Source organism: Bombus terrestris, chromosome 12, assembly GCF_910591885.1.
Source record: "Bombus terrestris chromosome 12, iyBomTerr1.2, whole genome shotgun sequence".
Classification (NCBI taxonomy): domain Eukaryota; kingdom Metazoa; phylum Arthropoda; class Insecta; order Hymenoptera; family Apidae; genus Bombus; species Bombus terrestris.
The window spans coordinates 5,272,091-5,292,348 of record NC_063280.1 but is presented as its reverse complement, the minus strand read 5'-3'; the positions used below and the strand labels follow the sequence as shown (position 1 = coordinate 5,292,348).

The window sequence follows — 20,258 nt, the reverse complement described above, 5'->3', positions numbered from 1 at the left end:
GGAAACTGCGATACCCGACAACCGTATCACATCGACCAAGTCTCAGAGCTATTTAGAATTTAATCGATAAAACGACTTCCGATACATCGTGCTCGATTTCCACTCGAAACCTATTAAAAGGAAAGAACAAGACGACTTTATAGAAACGAACGAAAGAAACGAGGAAAAAAAGAAAAGGAAGAATCGGGAAAAGCCATCGTCTGGGGGTTGATGACGATCAGTAAACGGAGTATCTAGCTAGGAAACCTGCCGTTTTCTAGTTGAGCCTTCAACTCCGAGTTTTCAGCCTGCAATGCATCCGTTCGTTTTTCTTGCATCGTCAAACTGGTCCGTAGCTCTCGAATCGTCTGGTCGTGATCTCGTCTGGCGGCCTGTATTCTCAAATTGCTTTTCTTCACCATAGTCAGCGCCGTTTCGACGTCTGTTTCTATTCCCTTCGTCAACCTGCTCATCACGGCCCATTGAGTCTTCTCGTAAATGTCGTTCCTGCATTCGTCTCTGGAACAATCGCGATCCGTGTCAATGAGCACAGCTAGCACGTGTGTTTACCCGAACTCACTGTTTTATTAGTTTATTCGCGAAAGGATGCATCTTGCGCCGGAGCTTTATAGCACCCTGAGAGACGTTGTAACTTGTAACTAGATTATCTATCGCGAGAGAGAAAATTTCTGGATGTTCTTTATCTTTTGGGATGGGTGGGTTCTACGAGAATTTGTTTTTCTCTCATTTTATAATAGAAGTGAAAATGGTTGCTGTTAACGCGAGAATAAACTTTTGTTTCAAGCCATCCGTTGCAGTTTGTACTTTTCTTCCAAGAGATGCGGTGATATTAAGTGCATACATAATACAAAATGATGTAAAATGTATAACGTGCATATTTTACTGAGATTACTTTTTTTAAAATCATTTTCAGCTACCGGAGAGTACATTTAGCTTTTAACATTTATTTTAAGCTCATAAAGAATGAAATAAAGGAAGATCTACTAGCATTATATGTTAATATAATATTAGGTATATAATAAAATTTTGGAACTTTTCGGAAAGCGTGGTACGTAAATTATGAGCTAAAATGTGCTGAAACGGAATTAAAGTGTAGTTTACATTTAAGAGAAATAATTTATCTCCATTTTCGAATCCAGGGAATCACATATAGGGCCTTGAAAAAATTCATTATGCATTTTTACAGAAAATTCTACTATTTCTAAACGCTCGAAGCATTTTAAAAGTTCCGATTAATGTAACATGTATTTCGCACATAAAATGTCTCCCTCCTAGTTTACGTTTATGTCTGTACGTTATATGTGACGAATCACACTCACCTTTCCATAGTGGCGACAGAAATTAATTTGTTTTCTATGAATACACGCTCGATCGCATTTATCGCCTGAAGAATAGCCGTTCCAGCTAGCGTACAACTCTCACAATAATTCACACTGCTGCTTGCTTGAGAACTCTGGGATACTTTGCTCGTGAAGGAATCCAGCGCTTCATCCTTGCTATTTTTCACCTGTTGACATGCTACTATTTTTCGGCAACTTCCTCCGATGGAATGGTAAGGAAATTTTTACGATCTCCATCGTATACGCGATTTGAGAAACGTGCACGTCTCTTCCTGTCACTCTTATTCTCCCCTTTATTCGTTACATTTCTCCTTCTCATTGCTACTTTCACCCTTTATGTTTTAATTTCCTCCTTCTTTTTCGTTTCACCTTTCTACTCTTTATCCGAATATTTCATATTCCTTCATTGTATTCACATACGTGTAACAATTAAAGAGCTAAAAGCGCTTTCACGTGTGGTGTTAAAAGATATAAAAGGTATGTGATTCTGGTACTCAACGTTTCTCGAAATAATTAACTCAATAGATCCTTTGTAGGAATCGTCTTTAAACACTCGACTCGTGAGCGTATACATTTGTAAAGCGTCGAACAGGAAAAACGTTTGGAAAGAAATTTTTGAGATAAGAAATAGTCGTCTATTATCTAAAATGTAGTCGTTTTATAATTAACCTAACTTTGCGCTTAAGGTCTATCGCGGACTCAAGATACTTTCATCGGAATAATTTTTTTCGTTAATAGATTCACTTTATATTTAAAATATTCGAATCTCTCCTTGATACGCGAATCCCTTTTCTCCATTCTCGTATTCTCGATCGTTCTAATGAACGAACCTTTTGTACGGCAGTGAGTTTATTAAGGATAAGGCGCCTAATTGTCTATGAACATTTGTTAGAATATAATATTCCGCTTAAAAACGATTCGAAAGTGAATAACTTTTTCTATCTTCGAAAAATGTAAATCCTCGATCGAGAGAATAGTAACAAATTTGAATATTTCGCCAGGAAAAGTGGAAAACATTGTTACTCTGAAATTTGATTCGTTCAATGGAACTGTCCTTTGTTTTTCACGAAGAATCTGTGTTTTAGCATTTATTCGACTAACCATATGACGAGATATCGAGTCAGGTATTGTCTTCAACCGATTCCAGACAAGTCGCAATAGACTGGCTAACGAAATTTGATTCGATCGACTGACGCAGGTCACTTCCCTGAAAAAGTTTTCCACGAACGGAAATTTGTCCATGAATTCCACGATCAAGCGTAGAAAAAAATGGATTCTGGAACGAAGGTTTCTCTTTAGCTCATAATAATTTAACGATTCAAACGGGATAATTTTGGATAAATGATGTGATGACAATGTGATTACGTTTAACAGTCATTTCATGTCTCGCTTGATATCTTCGGCTCGTTAAAACACTTTACGTAAAATATACTATCTTAAACGCAACGAAACGATTTCGTCGATACAAGAAAAAAAAAAAAGAAAAGAAGTATTCAGAGAACGTAAATCACCCTAACTTCGGAATAGCCTTGGACGTTAAAACACGAGTAATGAGTTGTTCAATTGGAAATGGCTTCGCGAGGCAACCAAGTGCACCGAACGTTCCGTTGCATTTCGCCCGAAAAGCAGTTCGTTTCTTTTGACTGTACCACGATTACGAAACATTTGCACGCCTAATTGAATCGTGTGAATCAGTACCGATAAAACTTTGGCGAAATTCGCCTTTCATCGGGTAACTCCTTCGCGAAAAGACAGGAAAGGGGAAAGGTTTTTTTAATCATCGCGTATCGTCATTTTGTTCGTGTGGTGGACGAATTTATGCAAATACACAACAAAGTACGACCAAAGAAGAAAATAGAATGGGAAAAAAGTGTAAAACAACCTGTCGTAAGCTAACTCCAGAAGAAGAATATAGAATTCCCCTGCGGTTCCGTCGTGCTCCTTCACAATTTCCATGGCATTTATGTCCTTCGCGGTTTTCGTCGGGAATTTCCATGACAGATGTTCGATATCGCCAAGCCAGGAATATATCTCGTTCGAGACATGTACACACTCCCTGATATCCGCGATGATTGACGTTACTAGAAGCTTGTTCAGTTTCGGCATGATTTCGAAACGTTACGCAACAATGGCTCGCAAAGGTTAAGATCGTGGATCATCGTGAATACTGTTCAAAGTCACAGCGCCGTGACCGGTTCGATTGATAAATATCTCGTGGGATAGGTAGAGATTTATTGATCGCTCTGTCTCCTTCATACGTATTAGCGACACAACGTCCTTGTTATTACGTGCAAGGAAAATTGAAATATCCTATGGAATTTTAGTTGGAACTTTGTTAAAGAATCTTTTTTACTAATGTAAACGTACTATGTTCTTTCATACGTATTTCAACAACAGTTTCCATTACACATTTGTTAATAAAGATTTTCGTTCTTTTCCAGAATATGAACCATTATTATTCAACGTGGAACTACGAATAATTAGAAAATCGGTGATAATTTAAGTCGAAGTGCTTCTTGACATATGTTAAATTTATGCATTTTCGATATGTACATATTTGCTTGTCAGTATCTTTATTTTCGTTTAATTGCGATTTAATGAATTCCTGATAGTAAAGCACACTGCACGATCTGTACGTTATGCAAGAAGTTAGTGATCCATAATCGTAGATTCGTGTCGGAACGATATGCAAAGGAAAATTCGGAAAAACACTTACGACGGATTATCCCTGACCTGCGCGTCCCTTGCTTCGAATGTAAAATATTCAAAATTTCCTTTGTTATTACGCTTTCTATTTTCTTGTTATTCTTATTATTATGCGCGTAAAATTTCAACACATTAAATTACATTTCTTTGAGAGAAAGGACAATATGACGTTCTTCCAATTTGATCGAAACTGTTAACATCAAGTTTGCTATTATATGTATCGTTGTTATTTCTCATCTTAGAAATCCACGAGATAAAATAGCGAAAAGCTTTTATCCTACGGAAATCGAAGAGTTGAAACGGTAAACGATTATATGTATCTACATATCAGAAGCAGAAATCTTCGATATAAGTTGAGAATAGGTGGCACTATATCTTATTTCTTTAGTATTTTTATTCTTTTCACTTGTATCATTCAGTATCTAAATTTTCCAGGGAAGAATTAATTAATATCCTCTTAACGTTGTCTTTTAACAGATAGATATTTCCTTTAATTATGTTCTAAATTATCTTTATGTCAGACATATTTAAATATCTGCGTACAGTTGCAACAATAATCAAATTAACTTTTACTTATCGTAAAGATAGGTTGTACGTTCCCATTTCTTTCATGTAGCTATATTTATTTAAACGATTAGCCTTTCGGTAGCACATCGAATAGAAATCCACCTAATCTTCTTCAATGTAATTTATTCGTCGAAAGGAAGTGGAATTCAATACGTTCCTTCCCTCCGTCTTATCGAAATTGTAAATCAGCCGGCATCCGTAACTTCATTCGGAAACGTGTAAGTATAATTGTTCCTTCGAGGCGAACTTGTGCCAAGCGATTTAATCGGGAAAACTTTGCAGGTGGATAATCTGCGGAGTTCTTACAGTCGTTTCTGGTTCTTTGATGAAGTCGCAAGCACGTTAATCTATCCGCGATTTTCCAGATAAAATCTTTACCAGACCAGAGACGGACCATCGAGATTGAAACAGAGTATCGACTTACATCATTATCGATACTCATGCGAGTATTAGATTGCCAGCTAATGAGACTGTCGAACAAATTAAAACGTTTCTGTTGTACAAAACTTTGATATAATTTGCAAAAATTCCAATAACTAACAGTTATCAAGAACGCGATTTTATTCGTGAAAAAGAGAAGGTAAAGTCGGCAACAAATATTGAGAAATATTAACGTTTATAAAATTACTTGTTACTATAATTTTTCTACAAGCTTTCAATTCCTAAATTGATTCTAGCCTTATGGGTCTTATGCGTTATGATAATTTTGTATCCAATTCGATATTCCATTCGACAAAGAGTTAGATAAATAATTGAAAAATAATGAAAATGAAAAATATTATGAAATACAAATACTATATTTTACGTGTCGTCCCTTAAAATATAAATTCTGTAGAAATCAGTGGATTTACCGTGCTTTCTATGCGCCATACTTCGAAAATGCGATCTCCGGTAACAAATGCTAAAACCACCGAATGCCATGTCATCCCGCATCCATGCACGATCCGTCATTTCACGGTTTTCTAGCCACGGCTGTCGCGAATTTATCATCGGCAGCCACCTCCGGCGTTCGTGCGGCGGAAACTTCGAAACGAGTAGTTTACGGAGTTTACGAAACCATTCGTGGCAGCCGGTCCAAGCGACGACGCCGCGTACATCCTTGTACTGTTGCTAATCTACAGCAAATTTAGTCCGGTATTATTGGTATTATTTGACGTCGTCGCTTAGCGTAGTAACGTTAGCGAGGGAAACTCTTCGCGGCTGCACACAGACCTAATTAGGATAAACACTTTCTAGCAGACGTCATATTCGAAGTGGTTTAAGTTCGGTCCTCGACATCGTTACAACGCGTACTTACACCATCAACCACGCTGTCTTTCTCAAGTGGCGGAACATGTTTCGCTAACTAACAAATTGACAAACCCTGCGGCACGATTCACGCTAACTAAGACACTCGCCTGGTAAATGCTGTGCAGCTAGTTAGCCTGATACTGCTGGAAGCCTGTATAGTTTTCGGTGAATGAAGCAAACGGGCCACGAATAGGCTGCAGCTGCTGGAAACTTGGGTAAAACAGGGCGAGATAACTGTGAATTCGTGTACGATTCGAATTCACAGTGTACGTCAGTGTACCTGTTTGTTGCCGCGTTATTTCGTTATTTATAATGATACAGAACGTGTAAATTTGCAATTTAATCCCTTGCGAAAATAAATAAATAAAATCTGACAAAAGATAATAATTTCCAAATTAAACGAACGTGCAATCTGATTATCATGATCATGGAGGAGTGTGTGTTTCGATGTTGCCATGGAGGAAATCTCAAATACGTAAATAATATTCGACAATTCTATATAAAAACACGGTTTCCAATAATTATTCGTTGTAACAAATGTATAAAGTCGTATAACAATTACTCGGTGTTAAGCAATTTTTATAGGAAAATAGCGTAGAACTACATATATAACTATTATTGTATTTTAGATGATCTACAATGTTAATTACAAGTTTTCATCGGTTAATATGATATATGGTAAAATATAATTGCATTTTCAACTTCTATCAATTAATGCAAATTCTGTTTAAATAATTCAAATAACTAAAGAATAATAATAAAATATAATCGAAAATTAAAACAAATATTTCTGGTATTTTCTCTGAAGTTTCAAATTAGCTACGCCTATTTAATTTGTAATTTTCCGAGGATCATTGAATCTCTGCTCGATCAACAGCTTCGTACTAAAGTTGTGGCAAAGCGGAGAACCTTAATTAAAGCTCGACGTCAGATGGTAGAAATGCCCCATGCATGGAGGGTTTCGAATAGGTTTACCGTTATTCCTTACTTCCTTCATCCCGTTAATTTAAAACGGGATCTATTTTACCATGTTCGTTACGTTATACGGCTAAACTCCACAGGTAGCGGTTATAAAACCATAAATCAATCCAACTTTAATATCCTAAAGCCCTTACAAATTAGCCATCCAATAAACCAAGCATCTATCCTCAACTCATTTCCACCATTGTTCCTCTTTTCTTGAATTCCTTCTAATTCTGTTCACTCTTGAGGTTCGTCAAAGTATTCGAATAATCCAAATTCCATTATGAATATATTATAAGAATTATACTAAACCTTCTGAAATTTCGTTGGCACTGTAATTAGACACGACGAAGAAGTTAGAAGACATTGCAAACATACACTTAACGAAAAATTAATGTACAGCATATATAGAGACTTTGAACGTATGACTAGTACGAAAGATGATCTTACTACATAACGGGGCTTATTAATATAGTAAATAATTGACTGTTCAAATTTAGGTTGCCCGAAAAGTGTCTTTTTTTTACAGATACGTCTTTTACAACGACGCATCTTTATACAAACATGAAACCTAATCAGTCGAACCTTGTAATCTTTATCTTAATGATGGATCATACGTAATTCGGTAAAATAATATAAAACGAAAAATGTTGTGTATTCATTATTTCCTTAGAAAACGAAAGAAACTTTTCGGACGACCTGATACTTTGAGGATCTCTTCGAGGTAAATACTTTCAATAAGTACACTGTACCTTCTATTTACATTACCAGATTCATTTCAGATTTTAATGTAATGTAAATGTAATCACAATAGCCGTGCCCCGTTACAGCGCCAATGAAATTTCAAAGTATACGTTGTAATTCGAGTATAAATTATCACATAAAATCCCAGTGGATGGACACTATTCCTCAAATATTTTTCTTATTAAATTAATTTTCTGTTAATAACTTCTTGATTTATTCAGCTATGTTATCCAAGAAAAATGTTTACCTCTCGATTTAAACTTACACAGTGTTAGACCACACACAAGGTGGTGAAACTTCGGAGATCGGTAGCTATGTACGTGCGACGCCTAGCGTTGCCTAAAGTACATTAGTGGAAAACCACGGGAGATGTACGAGTGCGCGCAGAATATTGGGGGTCGAGTGAATTATGCACCGTTTGGAAACGGAGGCTGCAAGTAACGCCGGTTCATAATGGAACCGCGCCCGATATAATTTACTGGTATTTAGGTTCTCCTATACTACGTTTGCTCGTTAAGTTAATCATGCTCTTCGCTGTTGCACTTCATTACGCTGGACCTACGAACGGTGGGGGTTGCTGGTGAAAGCTCGGATGATGGATCTCCGTACCTAATGGGTACGTTCGTACAGACTGAATATTCGGAGCCGATATTGAATGCGAAGCCGTTTCGATTACTACTATATCCGATCATTGTTCGAACTAGAATCATTCGATCGCTAAAGATTTCATTTCCTTCGTGTGATTTGAAAACGTGTGGATAATTATATAACCGTTACTGCATTTCCATCAAATTATATCATTAATAATTATTAGCGTTGAAATGAAATAATTCTGCTATACCGTGTGTTCCAGTTAAGGATTACGAATCAATTATCCTAAATTAGTTGCTAGATAGATACGTAATTGAAATTAAATCGATGGGTTAAGACTAGAAGGAGAATTATGATCGTTTTCTCTAAAAGTATTTAAACTGGATATTTTAAAAACTATACAACTATATAATTTTTCTCGCGCCACTAAAATATCTAATCTTGCATGGTATGCTTCTATTCATCAAAATATTTTAACAAATTTCATATTTTCCTAAATCTTAGTTTTTTCTAAAGTAGCGAGATACATACCCAATTTTCGTTTGGCATTCATCAGGAATCCTTAAAAGAGGAAAAAAAGCTGTAGGAGGAATCCGGCAAATAAATCCAACAACGATACACATTTCTGTAATCTCTTTTTTTTTATGAAACAATAATATACAGGTATCTATAGTAAATTCCATCTGTAATAATTCGTGTCCACATTATTTACAGAAATATATTTATATTCATATTTACCTCCTTATATGTATATATATATATATATAGATCGGTGAGCTCGTTTACCTATGTCGCAGTTTTGGTCTCACGGATTATCGTGCCTGTTACGATCGACATCGCGACGCTAAAACCTTAACCTTAATTCGAGTTTCGTCGAAAACGTTAAGCTAGGCTTGCACGACGACGACAATCATGTATTTCTCACGCTTTACACATACACGTACACTAACACATGCATACACCCTCTCACGCGCATCGGATAAACGTGACATGTAACAGACAATTTCAAAGAAACGTGATCAACATTTAAAGCCTGGCCTTTCTGCCTCTCTTTTTTCACCTTTTTTTTTTTTTTTTCTTTAACTATGAACATCGCGATCGAACGTCGTTTCCGGTTTTCATCGTTGTCGTCGAGACAGAGCCAGTGGCGTATCAAAATTTCTCGTTCCTTTCTTTCTTGATATTTTATATTTTTCATATCAGTTCGGTTAACGGTCGTGCCTCGAAGTTCTAATATGTTCGATAAAGCTATGTGTAAAGTACGAGCTCGTTAAAACGGTCGTTTCTGACAGCCATGGAATCGTACTGGCAGGGAAACGAACCAGAAACGAGGACGCAATTCCTTCTCTGGTCGGGGCCCACAGTTACGAGAAACACGGAAACACGGAACGACACTTTCCTCGTGGAGCTCTTTGGTGCACCTTAATTGATAAAGTTGGTTTTCTAATCGTGTGGAATCCGAGTGAACTTTGGGTTCGCATCGTACTCTTCACAGCGATGTTCCATTCTAATCGTTGCCCTACTTTATCAACATTGTCTATTTCATCATTATCGTTTGGGACATTATTGTCGCCTGTGAATTACGTCTTAATTTAAGTTGTCGATCGATAATTCTGCGTGATACGTTGCTCGATAACGTTGTATATGCAAATAAACTTGTGCATTATACATATATTCAGTGTATTTGCATCGTAGGGAAAGCGGCGTACAGTGGCAAACTGAACGAGGTATTAAAAAGTAAGGAAGCTTGTATTATTTTTTTTTTTTTATGTTTTTATAGTGCAACATCTTTCATTAGAATGTCTAAAACAGATGTGTAGCGATTCTAATTGAATGTTATAAAAATTGCCGACCTTACATGTGTACTTAGATAATTATTTTCTGCTCCGTTTGTTATTGATATTTGTTTTTTCAAACCATTTTCGTAAGAGACCCTGTAGATTTATTATTTTGAAAAGAGTACGCTTAAAGGATATCGCAGTGAGCACTTTGATTCCTCGATTATACCTGTATACCTGTAACTTCGTTGTGTAGTGGCATTGAAATTATAAAAACGACAATCATTTTTGTAAGTAATAACCATCAAACAAATATTCTAAATTCTACATCAAACGATATTATTTTAATACAATATATAAATGAAGAACACTTGATAAACGACACATCGAAATAACTTTAATTCTTAAACAAATAATATTGGCCTGTGAAAATTAAACTTTTCGTTTAAATATTCATTCTCCACTCATCCTTCAACCAACAAACCACTGGTTTATTTATTGCCCCTGTTATTATTTCTACTCACCTCTACGTTATTCTCGTGTTCTTGTTTTCATTTTGATGAATATCGATACCGATATTCAATATTTAATTACCTGTAATTACGTTTCCCCGTTTCGATGCGAGATACTGAACACGAATATCGCTGAAAATTAACTATCAAATAATCAATACATCATCGATGGAGACATAGGGGCGCGTTCAACTAGCTCTTCTATCCCCCTCCCTTGGTTTCTCCAAGTGTGCAAATCTGAATGGTTCAGAGGTAGAAAGGTCGACGCCAGGCATTGTCCGTCCACAGGACATAGGAAGTTAATTAACCTTCAACGTGAAGCGTCGCTATGATTTCGTTTTCGTCGATTTCGAACGATGCCCGATCGAGAAACAATATTATACGGCCGTCCTTTTCTCATCGAGGCAGCCTTAATTGTCTACCCGCATCGATATTCGGTCAGAATTAATTTTCAGTTCACTCAAATGTATGATCTTTCGCGCCTTACACCGATGAAAATGCAAATCGAACCCTGGCTTTTCTTTCATACAACCTGAAATTAATTTTCAGTTTTACGCGATAGTAAACGATGAGGTAATTCTCGTTCGAAATAAAAGAAAGGAAAAGGACGAAGGGCTTAAAGGTCGTGGGTCACTGACGACCGTTCAGTTCTATCTCGTATAATTCGATCCAATCACGAGCCCGGCCCGCTCGATTTCGTCATCTCAAAATTTTCCGACGAGTGAAATCCTACTCGAGTTTTTCTATTTCACGTTCATTGGACCAGAATAATTTCCGAGTTTTTTCTATTTCACGTTTACCAGATCAGACTAATTTCCGCGTTAGGCCACAAAAATCGATTTTTTGCCGATCTTTGCTGAACAAAAAATTATTCGAATCGTTTAAATTCATTTGGTCCTTGCTATCGGCATATATTATTTGTACGAGCATGTGTCACGGAGATAAAAGAATTCATCACAGAGATGTTTAACCTCTTTCAAGAAAGCTTCACCGCCTCTAAAACAGGAAGAGTTTTTTTAAACCTTCCCAGATAGTCTTAAAATACGTTTCATGCATTCGATCAAAAGAACAAATATAAGTTGCGGTTATCTGTTATCGTTATAACTCAATGCATCGGCGAGTCACCAAAATTTCAATACCTTTCGCAAGCGACATCTGTTTAAGATCCCATACGGTTTAAGATACACACGATCGTTTTACATCGATCACAAAAACTGTTTGTGCTATATTTACGGCGCGTTCTCCAACAAGAAGAAGAGGGATACGTTTATTACATGCTTTTATTAGCGTTCAAAACCGTCCTCTTATCGAATCGATGAGCAGATCGTAAGTACATGGTGGCTGTAAAACAGATCGTAACAAAAGATCCAGACGATGATACTTGCAGAGTATCTGTATCCTGATCGCGCGTTGTCTTTGAACGATCACAGAAGAAACGCAAGAATATTCGTTGTCTTCCCGAACTAGTGCACGCTGGTTCGCTCTTGTGCTGAAAGGAACACTTTTATAGCGTGTGGCCGCTGCGAAGATCGTGCAACAAATTGCGTGGATCTGCGCGGAGCTGCCGAACGGTCCTTTCGTTTGAGCGTTTTTTATCGCTTTAAAGGTATTGGTTCCACATGGTTGCTTTTAGCGACAGCATAGGAAAAACGTAATACGTTTTCTTTTGATGAAATTTTTCAGAACTTTTTTCTATATCACTGGAATAGTTCCACCCCAATTGCAAACTAATATTCCGTTTTAATATTTTCTACGCCTAGTCTATCCAAATTCTGTATTTTCGAGAGAAAAGTCCTTAGAGTAAATTTATCGATCAGTTTCCCCGACGCATTCTTATTTTCCTTGAAAATAAAATTTCTCAAATACGTTTAGCGACCAATTTTTCAAAAAGGCGTTCGTTCTCGATTCGATAAGTATCCAATAATTTATCGTTCAATGCTACGACACAGTCGAAAATTAAAAATAAAAGAGAATCGCATGAAAAGAGCGTTTAAAAGGAACATCTTCAAGATGTCAATAGGAAAGCTGCTAAACGACGCGTGTAAACGAAACGTAGCAATGGAAAGAGTTACAGGAGATGAGTTATCAAAAGAAGTTCTCAGTTTTCAGAGTTTCAATCCAACAGCGAATGCCATATTTGTACTTAACCCTCCTCCTTTTTCATCCTACACTCGTGTCATTGCAAACGTAGAATCACCATAGGGATTTTTCTTCGCTCGAATGGTTTATACATCGATGCAGCATAAGGTATTTCCACGACGAAAGATAGTTGAAAACGTTATCTTCCACTCGGATAACGAACGATATAGAGGTTCGAAGGGTAAAAGGAGCTCTAGGCTGGCTGTTCGCTTGCAATTCCCTTGATACCTCGTGGTAACGGATGAGTTTCATCAGTGAATTCCGCCCCAGTCGACTATAGGGTTCTACCTATAGTGAATAAAGATCGAAAGACTTTTAAAAATCTACTGAAACGAATGCTCGGTGTTCTCGATTTTCGAATTATTTTGCACGAACAAATATTTTCCATCGTTCTCGGTTGTTGACCCGTATCGGTGATCTATGTGTATATTACGCTGATAGTTTTGTAACTATTGTTTGTCGAAATTGGCTAACTAGTCGCTTGTTTGTTAGAGTTTGGCTAGTCATGTTTAAAGAAGGATAACCTGCGAACACATGTATGTTTGGCGAATGTGCAAAATTTACGCCGTGTTTGGATGCTGATCTGCGTACTTAGTGATATTTCGCCGTATACGTGAGTTTAATAAGAAAGAGTATTTGCTCTTCCCATTTTCTCTAACGCCAACCAACCTTCTAATTTCGAGATTTATTACAACGAATGTATTAGTTTTCTAATTCAATTTTTGGTTCATTTCGGGTTTTTAACCTGGATGTTGTATGTTTAAAACCGACATGTGTAAGCTTTATATGCGATTATTATCGCTCTTCGATATTATATATATTTGTTAGTTAGTTAGTTGATTTTTCAAATTCTATAATATTGTCTTCTAATTCTAGCTTCTCATATCCATCTCTTAATAATAACGTTGCTTTGCTCCTCTTTTGTCATGGAAATACATGGCTATGGTGATGTAGACTCTACAGAAAGAGGAAAAAGTATTCGATGATCTACGTTAAAGTTCAGAGCTCGAGCTTATTTCGTCCCATAGAAAATCCTACATTATCTTCTTACTTTCCATTTTTGTATTTCTGGGTTACATACGTACCACACCGTTCTCGTACGACATTCTTTTTAAAGTACAGAAAATATAAACTCGTACAGAATTATTGAAACGTAATTTAGACTCACAATTTTTTAAATATTGAATTTAATAAAGTATAGAATATCGATAAGCGTTCGAACGTAGTGATATTTATAAATAATACCATATTGAGATAATCAACAATACAAATACCTGTATGCTTTACGTTACGCCGTATGCGACTATCGAGACTAATGCCACAGCTGAATCGATAGACCGTATGCTTTTTATTCTTTCAATTTTCACGTCTGCAGGTACGCTGCTTATATATAATGTTGATATATGAACAGAACAGGGATTAGCTTGGGTGTTAGGATAACACCAACAACGCTTATTATAAACGAAGAAACACGGAGAACGACAATTTTTAAGAGGATGTCAAAGCAAAAAAGCACTGGATGAAAGAGTTTGGCCCCTCTTCAAAAGTTCGGTAGCGAGCTGAAACAGTCGTTTTTCAAACTTTACAGTTACGCTCGACAAATCTCCTTTTTCCCCCCCCCCCTGCTTAAAGCTTCGTTGTTAACTTCGTGAAATCTTTCTCGAAACTTCACGACCAAGTTTGTTTTTCCCTGAATGCCTGTCTATTGTTTCATCATTGTCTGTTGGTGCAGCTGTGCATAAATCTTAGCGTTTGACGTTTGCATAAACTCTACCCTAGTTTTTCGACCAAAAACTTCGTTTTGCGATAACGACCTAAGGACAACAAAGAATCCTCTAAAAAAGAAAATCTTTATTTCACCGAGTATTTTATAAAGTATAGCGATTTTATCATATAGTCTCGTATAATAACAGGCAACGAACATAATTTTGAAATTTGCGATAATATTAATAAGAATCTCCGAGTAATAATAACTTTCAATCGAGTTTAACGATAAATTCTAATTAGATAACGATAATAATAACAAATGCATTCGCTAGTAATTCAACTGGAGAAAATTTGTAACAGCAATTTACGTCGTCTGGTTATCAGATATCTTCGTATATGTATCTAATACATACACATCACAAAGAAACGTTCACTCGAGTTTTTATCACGATTGCAATGTTACTAATCGAAAATTGATTAGTTCGTCCATGCGCGTTGCACTTGTGCCATGTAAGCATGCAAAAACATGATTCGTGGAATCTACGTACAAGGAGCGACAAACGTTAACAAGGCAAATGAATAGAGGTAGAAGCGCTAGCGATATGTCAAAAGTTCCGAGCAAATAATTTCTTGCAGAATTAATCCTCTGCAATGAGGATTGCACTTTGACTTGAAAATTGTTATTGAAAATAATTCGTTTGTAATTTTGAAATAAAACTAAGAAAATGTAATCAATTTTAATTCGTTTTTCACATAAGCAAACAGAATCCAATTATAGAGGGTTAAAACAAAGTATTTGAAGCTGGGCAATTAAAATACAGAATAACAGAAATTGTATTTCCAAATATAATAAAAAATAAAAAAGAAGCGCTTATGAGCGTTTCCTCCTAACGACATATATATTTGGTTTTATAGCGTTATCTTAAAGTATCATTTGCGTTTAAAGTATTATTCGTGTATTTCATCATCGCACGAGAAATTCTTTTACGACGAATTAAACGAGACGAGCTTCGCCTCTACGAAATACCTTACCCTTCGCGATATCTCGAAAACGAATTTCCCCTGTTCTAACGTTCTTCCCTCGCAAGCAACAATTTACGCTTAGATAAACTTGTTTCTTGCCAACGGTAACGATTCTGATACCAAGTCTAATGGGAAGCTGACAACAAAGTTGAAAATATCCAAAGTCGAAATGAAGTTTCCGACGAGTACGTGTATCGAAGAATTTGTAGCTGATCTCTGCAGTCGTTGAAAATAGAACGTTTCAATGAACACGTGCGACGAAAATATCGACTCCCGCGCTTTATACATTATGAAATTTTCAACAGAGTGATTCGCAATGTAGAAACACTTATTTTTGAAAAATCTTCGATTCGGCTTGCGCACAATCTCGGTGATTTTATTTCGCAATGGTAGGGAGCTTATGGAAAAACATCATATTCAAATAAATCTCTCTGATATGCTGATTATAGATCGAACACCAGGTATTGATATAGATGTAAAGGTATAATAAAAGTAAAGAAAAATTGAGATCATCGCGTGAAAACGTCTGATATATTTCAAATTTATGCAAAATCAAATTACTATGTATCTCTTTGATCGCTTAAAATATTAAAATCATTTCAGATATTTGAAATTAAAATTTCGAATAGTTCGTAATAACGACGCATTGTTCTACCTAGATTCGAATGACGACTGTGTATTAAAGAACTTGTGTATTAAACTGTGTATTAAAGAATTTTGAAATCTCGATGGTTCAATGCCTCGAAAATCTTCTTTTTGACGTGGATAGTAATCCGGGATCAAAGTGAATCTGATTTTGCAAATGGTCGTTTGTGTCAGATTTGATCGATCGCGATTATTTTCCCTTCAATCCTCCTCGTTTTTTGCATTTCTATGGGAAACACGATCGATCTAATCACTGCTTTGATCAAAATTCGATCAAAAAAAAAAAAGAGACGAAGTTTGAATGTTTCCTGAAAATTCCAGATGACGAGAGATTGCTATTAAACTCGATATCACAGAGCGAATTATCATACATTTGAATTAAACGCGCTTTTCTTGAGAGTCCCAGCGACAGTCGCTCGTTTTCGAATCTCAAAATTTCCATTCAAATGCTAATGAGGGGGCCCGCTATAACAGTTCCGATATTATTTGCATTTCATCTGTTTGCGGCATAACTTTATTGTTATAATGTATGTTTTCCCGAAAATTTATTTGAAAAGTCAATTTGTTCGGTCAAAGATAGTTAAATCGATCTTTCGATTTTTATATAACGTATAACTGTAGAACAATTTCAACAAATTAAACAAACGAATTGGACACGTTTCTACGTATCAAGTACTTTCGAAACACGATATTAGTAGAATTATCTTGAAATGTTGTTGATGATATAATTCCATTCTATCATACAAATTTACAATCTATTCCCACTCGTGCAAATTGTTCGACCAATTGAGATGGATTGTATTTTCAACTTCGATGAAACTAAAAAATAAAAATAGTAAAAAAAAAAAGAATATATTTCCCCATGGAAATATCCATTTTATCGACCCTCCATTCTTTTCATTTTCATCGTTACAGAATTAAAATCGACGAACTAAAATTTTCATAGGACGAAAATATTCAATGAAACGATTGGCACGACCAACCGATCGATGTATTTCTTGCGATATCTGTAAGTTTATATATATATGAATAATATTCTTAGCCTATTACACACCACACTTCAAAACCACTTTTCAAACCGAGAAAAAACATCGTAACGCAACGTAACGTAACATCACTCTTGTAAGAATTACTTTCACGAATTTCGAGCAACTTTCTCGACACTTTCATTCGGCGATCGCGTCCGGATCTACACGTTTGACACCCCTTTAATCGAACCGAGTCGAGTCTATCGGGGAACTCTTCGCCGATCTCGGATGAAGTATCCTCGTCACGTAGCACTTGTAAACCCCATTTAGATTCTGTGAAAGCTTTGAAAGTCGGCGAAGTTCACCGAGCTGCCTTGGGATAGTCATTATCGTCGCAAATTGTCCTCTGAACTGCTTTGGATTCCCACCCTCTCACCGGGTAACACTAAATTCTTTGCGAAATTAGGCAAGAACCGTCATTAACTGTTCGCCGAAGTGAGCAGAACCGCGGCAGGGAGAGGAAGGGAGGTAGAGAGAAAGAGAGAGAAGGGGAGAGAGGGACAGACAGAGAGAGAGAGAGAGGGGGGGAGAGGGAGAGATAGGCGGAAAGCTTTCGCACGTCGTTCCATAGAGTCTGAAAACCTTTTGGACACACCTCCGCTCCACGACAAATTACCACTTCACGTTCCATCGTGTGTCCCCGTTTGCAAAACGCTCGGCGTGAAACGTGTGACACGCCCGCTACTCGAACGGTTGGCCCATAATCTTCCAGTCGATCGTTCGACCGTTTTGGAACGTCTTCAGGATCGCGTAGTATGCGAGATCGTCTATTGACTCTTGACGCTGATTAACCGAAGGTCCCCTTCGATCCACATGGGTATACACGTTTTATGGAAGGCTGTTTCTAGGAAGAAGCAGACTCCCGGGGCCAGGATTAATCCCGTTCCCCTCGAGGTGACGTAACAACCAGTACAAGATAAGAGACAGCCCCTCGTCGTACATTAGCCATCCGTTTAATCTATACCCTGGATTTTGTGAACAGCTTCCACCGGAGAATAGGCGTTACAGTCGATCGAGGGCTCGACGTATCGAGAGCCAAGTTGATAAATTATTCGCTCGTATCCGTGCGCACGGAAATTCGAATATATTTAGTTCCTGGTACTCGTTTTCCGTATCCTCTTCACAAGCCACTTATTCTCTCGTTTTATACGAGGCTTCCGCGATCATTCCCACCAAGACGAAGGAAAGAATTAATAGACCTTCGGTTTACCCTCATCCGGTTGATTCGATCGAGTTACGATTCAAAACCCAAACCAGAAGAATCTTCTGCTGTTCCATCCGCTCGAATGGCCTTTCGATGTTCAAACTTTTTAATCCCGAAATACGAGACCAGCTCGAGAAATCATTAGGATCACCTGTTGTCTTTATCCTGACAGATTATCCGAAAGCTTCCTTGGGGTGGTTCAGGTCGAACGTAACTGAGAACTATTCACCGGAAGAGGTTCTAACGGGCATTAACTCGTTCCCTCGAGCAGGCATGGTGGAATGGCAAGGATAAGGGGCAGCAGAACACTGGTTAGCGAATGGAAGCCAGCCGGTTCGAGAGACGCGCCGGATTTCGTGGGTGGATTTCTGGCCTGGTCATTCATCACATCGCTGGATATCGCGGCGCTGTTCGGCTCCGCCGAGGGACAGCTTATCGGGGCGCTCATTGTGTCGTTGCTGGATATGGAATCTCGGGAACAGCGGCTCGCGTGGTGACCCAGACAGGAGGCGTATGAGATCGCATGAGGTATATAGCTCTGGTCGACGCTACCGGAGAACAAGACATTCGCTAGAGGACCGATGGCGAACACTGGCACGTCCTCGCCGCCGTGTGTCGCCCAGGCACGTGGTACTCCAGCCGTCTGCAATCCAAAATCAACGTTCCAGCGTTAATTGCATGGATCAGCTTCTGCGTTAATTCATATATATTTATATATGCACTTTGTAATAAGAATTTTTTGTACAAAATTTGGGTATTTGTAAATTTAAGAAAATGCAATGATTTATTTGCCTCGACTAATAGCCGTGAAATTTTACAACTTACGGGGCTGCCGTTTTTCATTTTAATGGCCATTTGCCAAGCGAAATAATTTATGTCGATAGCAAATTTATTTATACACCGTAATATTTCTTACCTATTGACTTGAATATCAGGTGCTTCAGTATAAAATCGCATAGTCTGAAAATTTCGCATGCAATTGAGGTACTACATACGACGTGAGCGTCGATTCCTTATTGCTGAGGTGAACCCGTTCGTAATCCGCGTCGAAAGGATAATCGCGGAACAGCGGCGATAAATCACGTCATAAATTTCGAGCCAGTACCGCGATTTCCCGGCGTGAACGAAATTCCAGTCGGTGGCCTCGTTACCGAAACCAAGCCTACAATTTCAAGCTTGTAATTATGATGCACGAGCAACTGATATTCTCCGCAACGCCGATAGAAACCGACATTACGACGTTTCCGAAGCTTCAGGCTATGTTTCTTCGATCCGTTCCGCCCTTTGGTTTCTCCTTGTTTACAACCCCCAAGAGAAACGAAAGAAATGTAGGTAAAAAGAAGGCAAAGGGAAAAGAAGAAAAAAATGTGCTTCACGAGGGTACTTTCGCGAGTACGGTCGAAACGGTCGACGAACCCCTTTAACACGTTCAACCCCCGCGATCGAATGAAAGGGTGCATCCTAGAGCGCGGTGCGCGACGGGTGGAAATCTTCGCCTGTGTAGAAAACGAGCAATGCCGCTAGCTGGTACTTCTATCGAGCATACGGCGTATAAAACTTTCATCGAGCTGGAAAGGCCCGGCAGCATTACGTCTCGTCGGGAATTGAAATCGGCACGCGCAAAACTTTCGTAGAAAGTAAAGATACGTCGACACAGTTTTCTTCCGATCGTCCATCGAAGGATCCGCGGGCGATCACGAAACGCTACTTAGTTCGCCTTTTATGGAGTTGGAACTTTGCTGTCGAGTAGATATACAGCGTGGATGTGAGTAAGGGGTAAGAAGGGTGATTTGACCGTAGGGGAACGCGTGGGACGGATTAATGTTCCGTGTTCTTTCTCGTGTAAGCTGCGGGGAATCTTGCGGTAAAGATGGATCGTATAAAGGAAGATCTTGCCCGCTCGTAAAGATCATCTAGACACGATGATACGGAGCTTTGTCTCGGAAAAAGTTGGAACAAGTATCTACACTGTGTAGCGATGTTTTTATATATTTTAAGAAATTAAAGAACCAGTTTGGAAA

The 20,258-nt window shown here is 37.9% G+C and overlaps 1 protein-coding gene across 2 annotated transcripts in view; it reads right to left on the bottom strand.

Moving 5' to 3' along the window:
- Positions 1-14,246: 14,246 nt before the first annotated feature.
- LOC100642860 (alkaline phosphatase) overlaps positions 14,247-20,258 on the bottom strand; it is a 221,775-nt gene continuing 215,763 nt past the window's right edge. For both annotated transcript variants that reach the window (XM_012315244.3, XM_048411195.1), the window contains exon 9: positions 14,247-18,880. In XM_012315244.3, the coding sequence (XP_012170634.3) occupies positions 18,488-18,880 (393 nt within the window). In that variant the 3' untranslated portion in view covers positions 14,247-18,487. The remainder of the gene's footprint in view (positions 18,881-20,258) is intronic.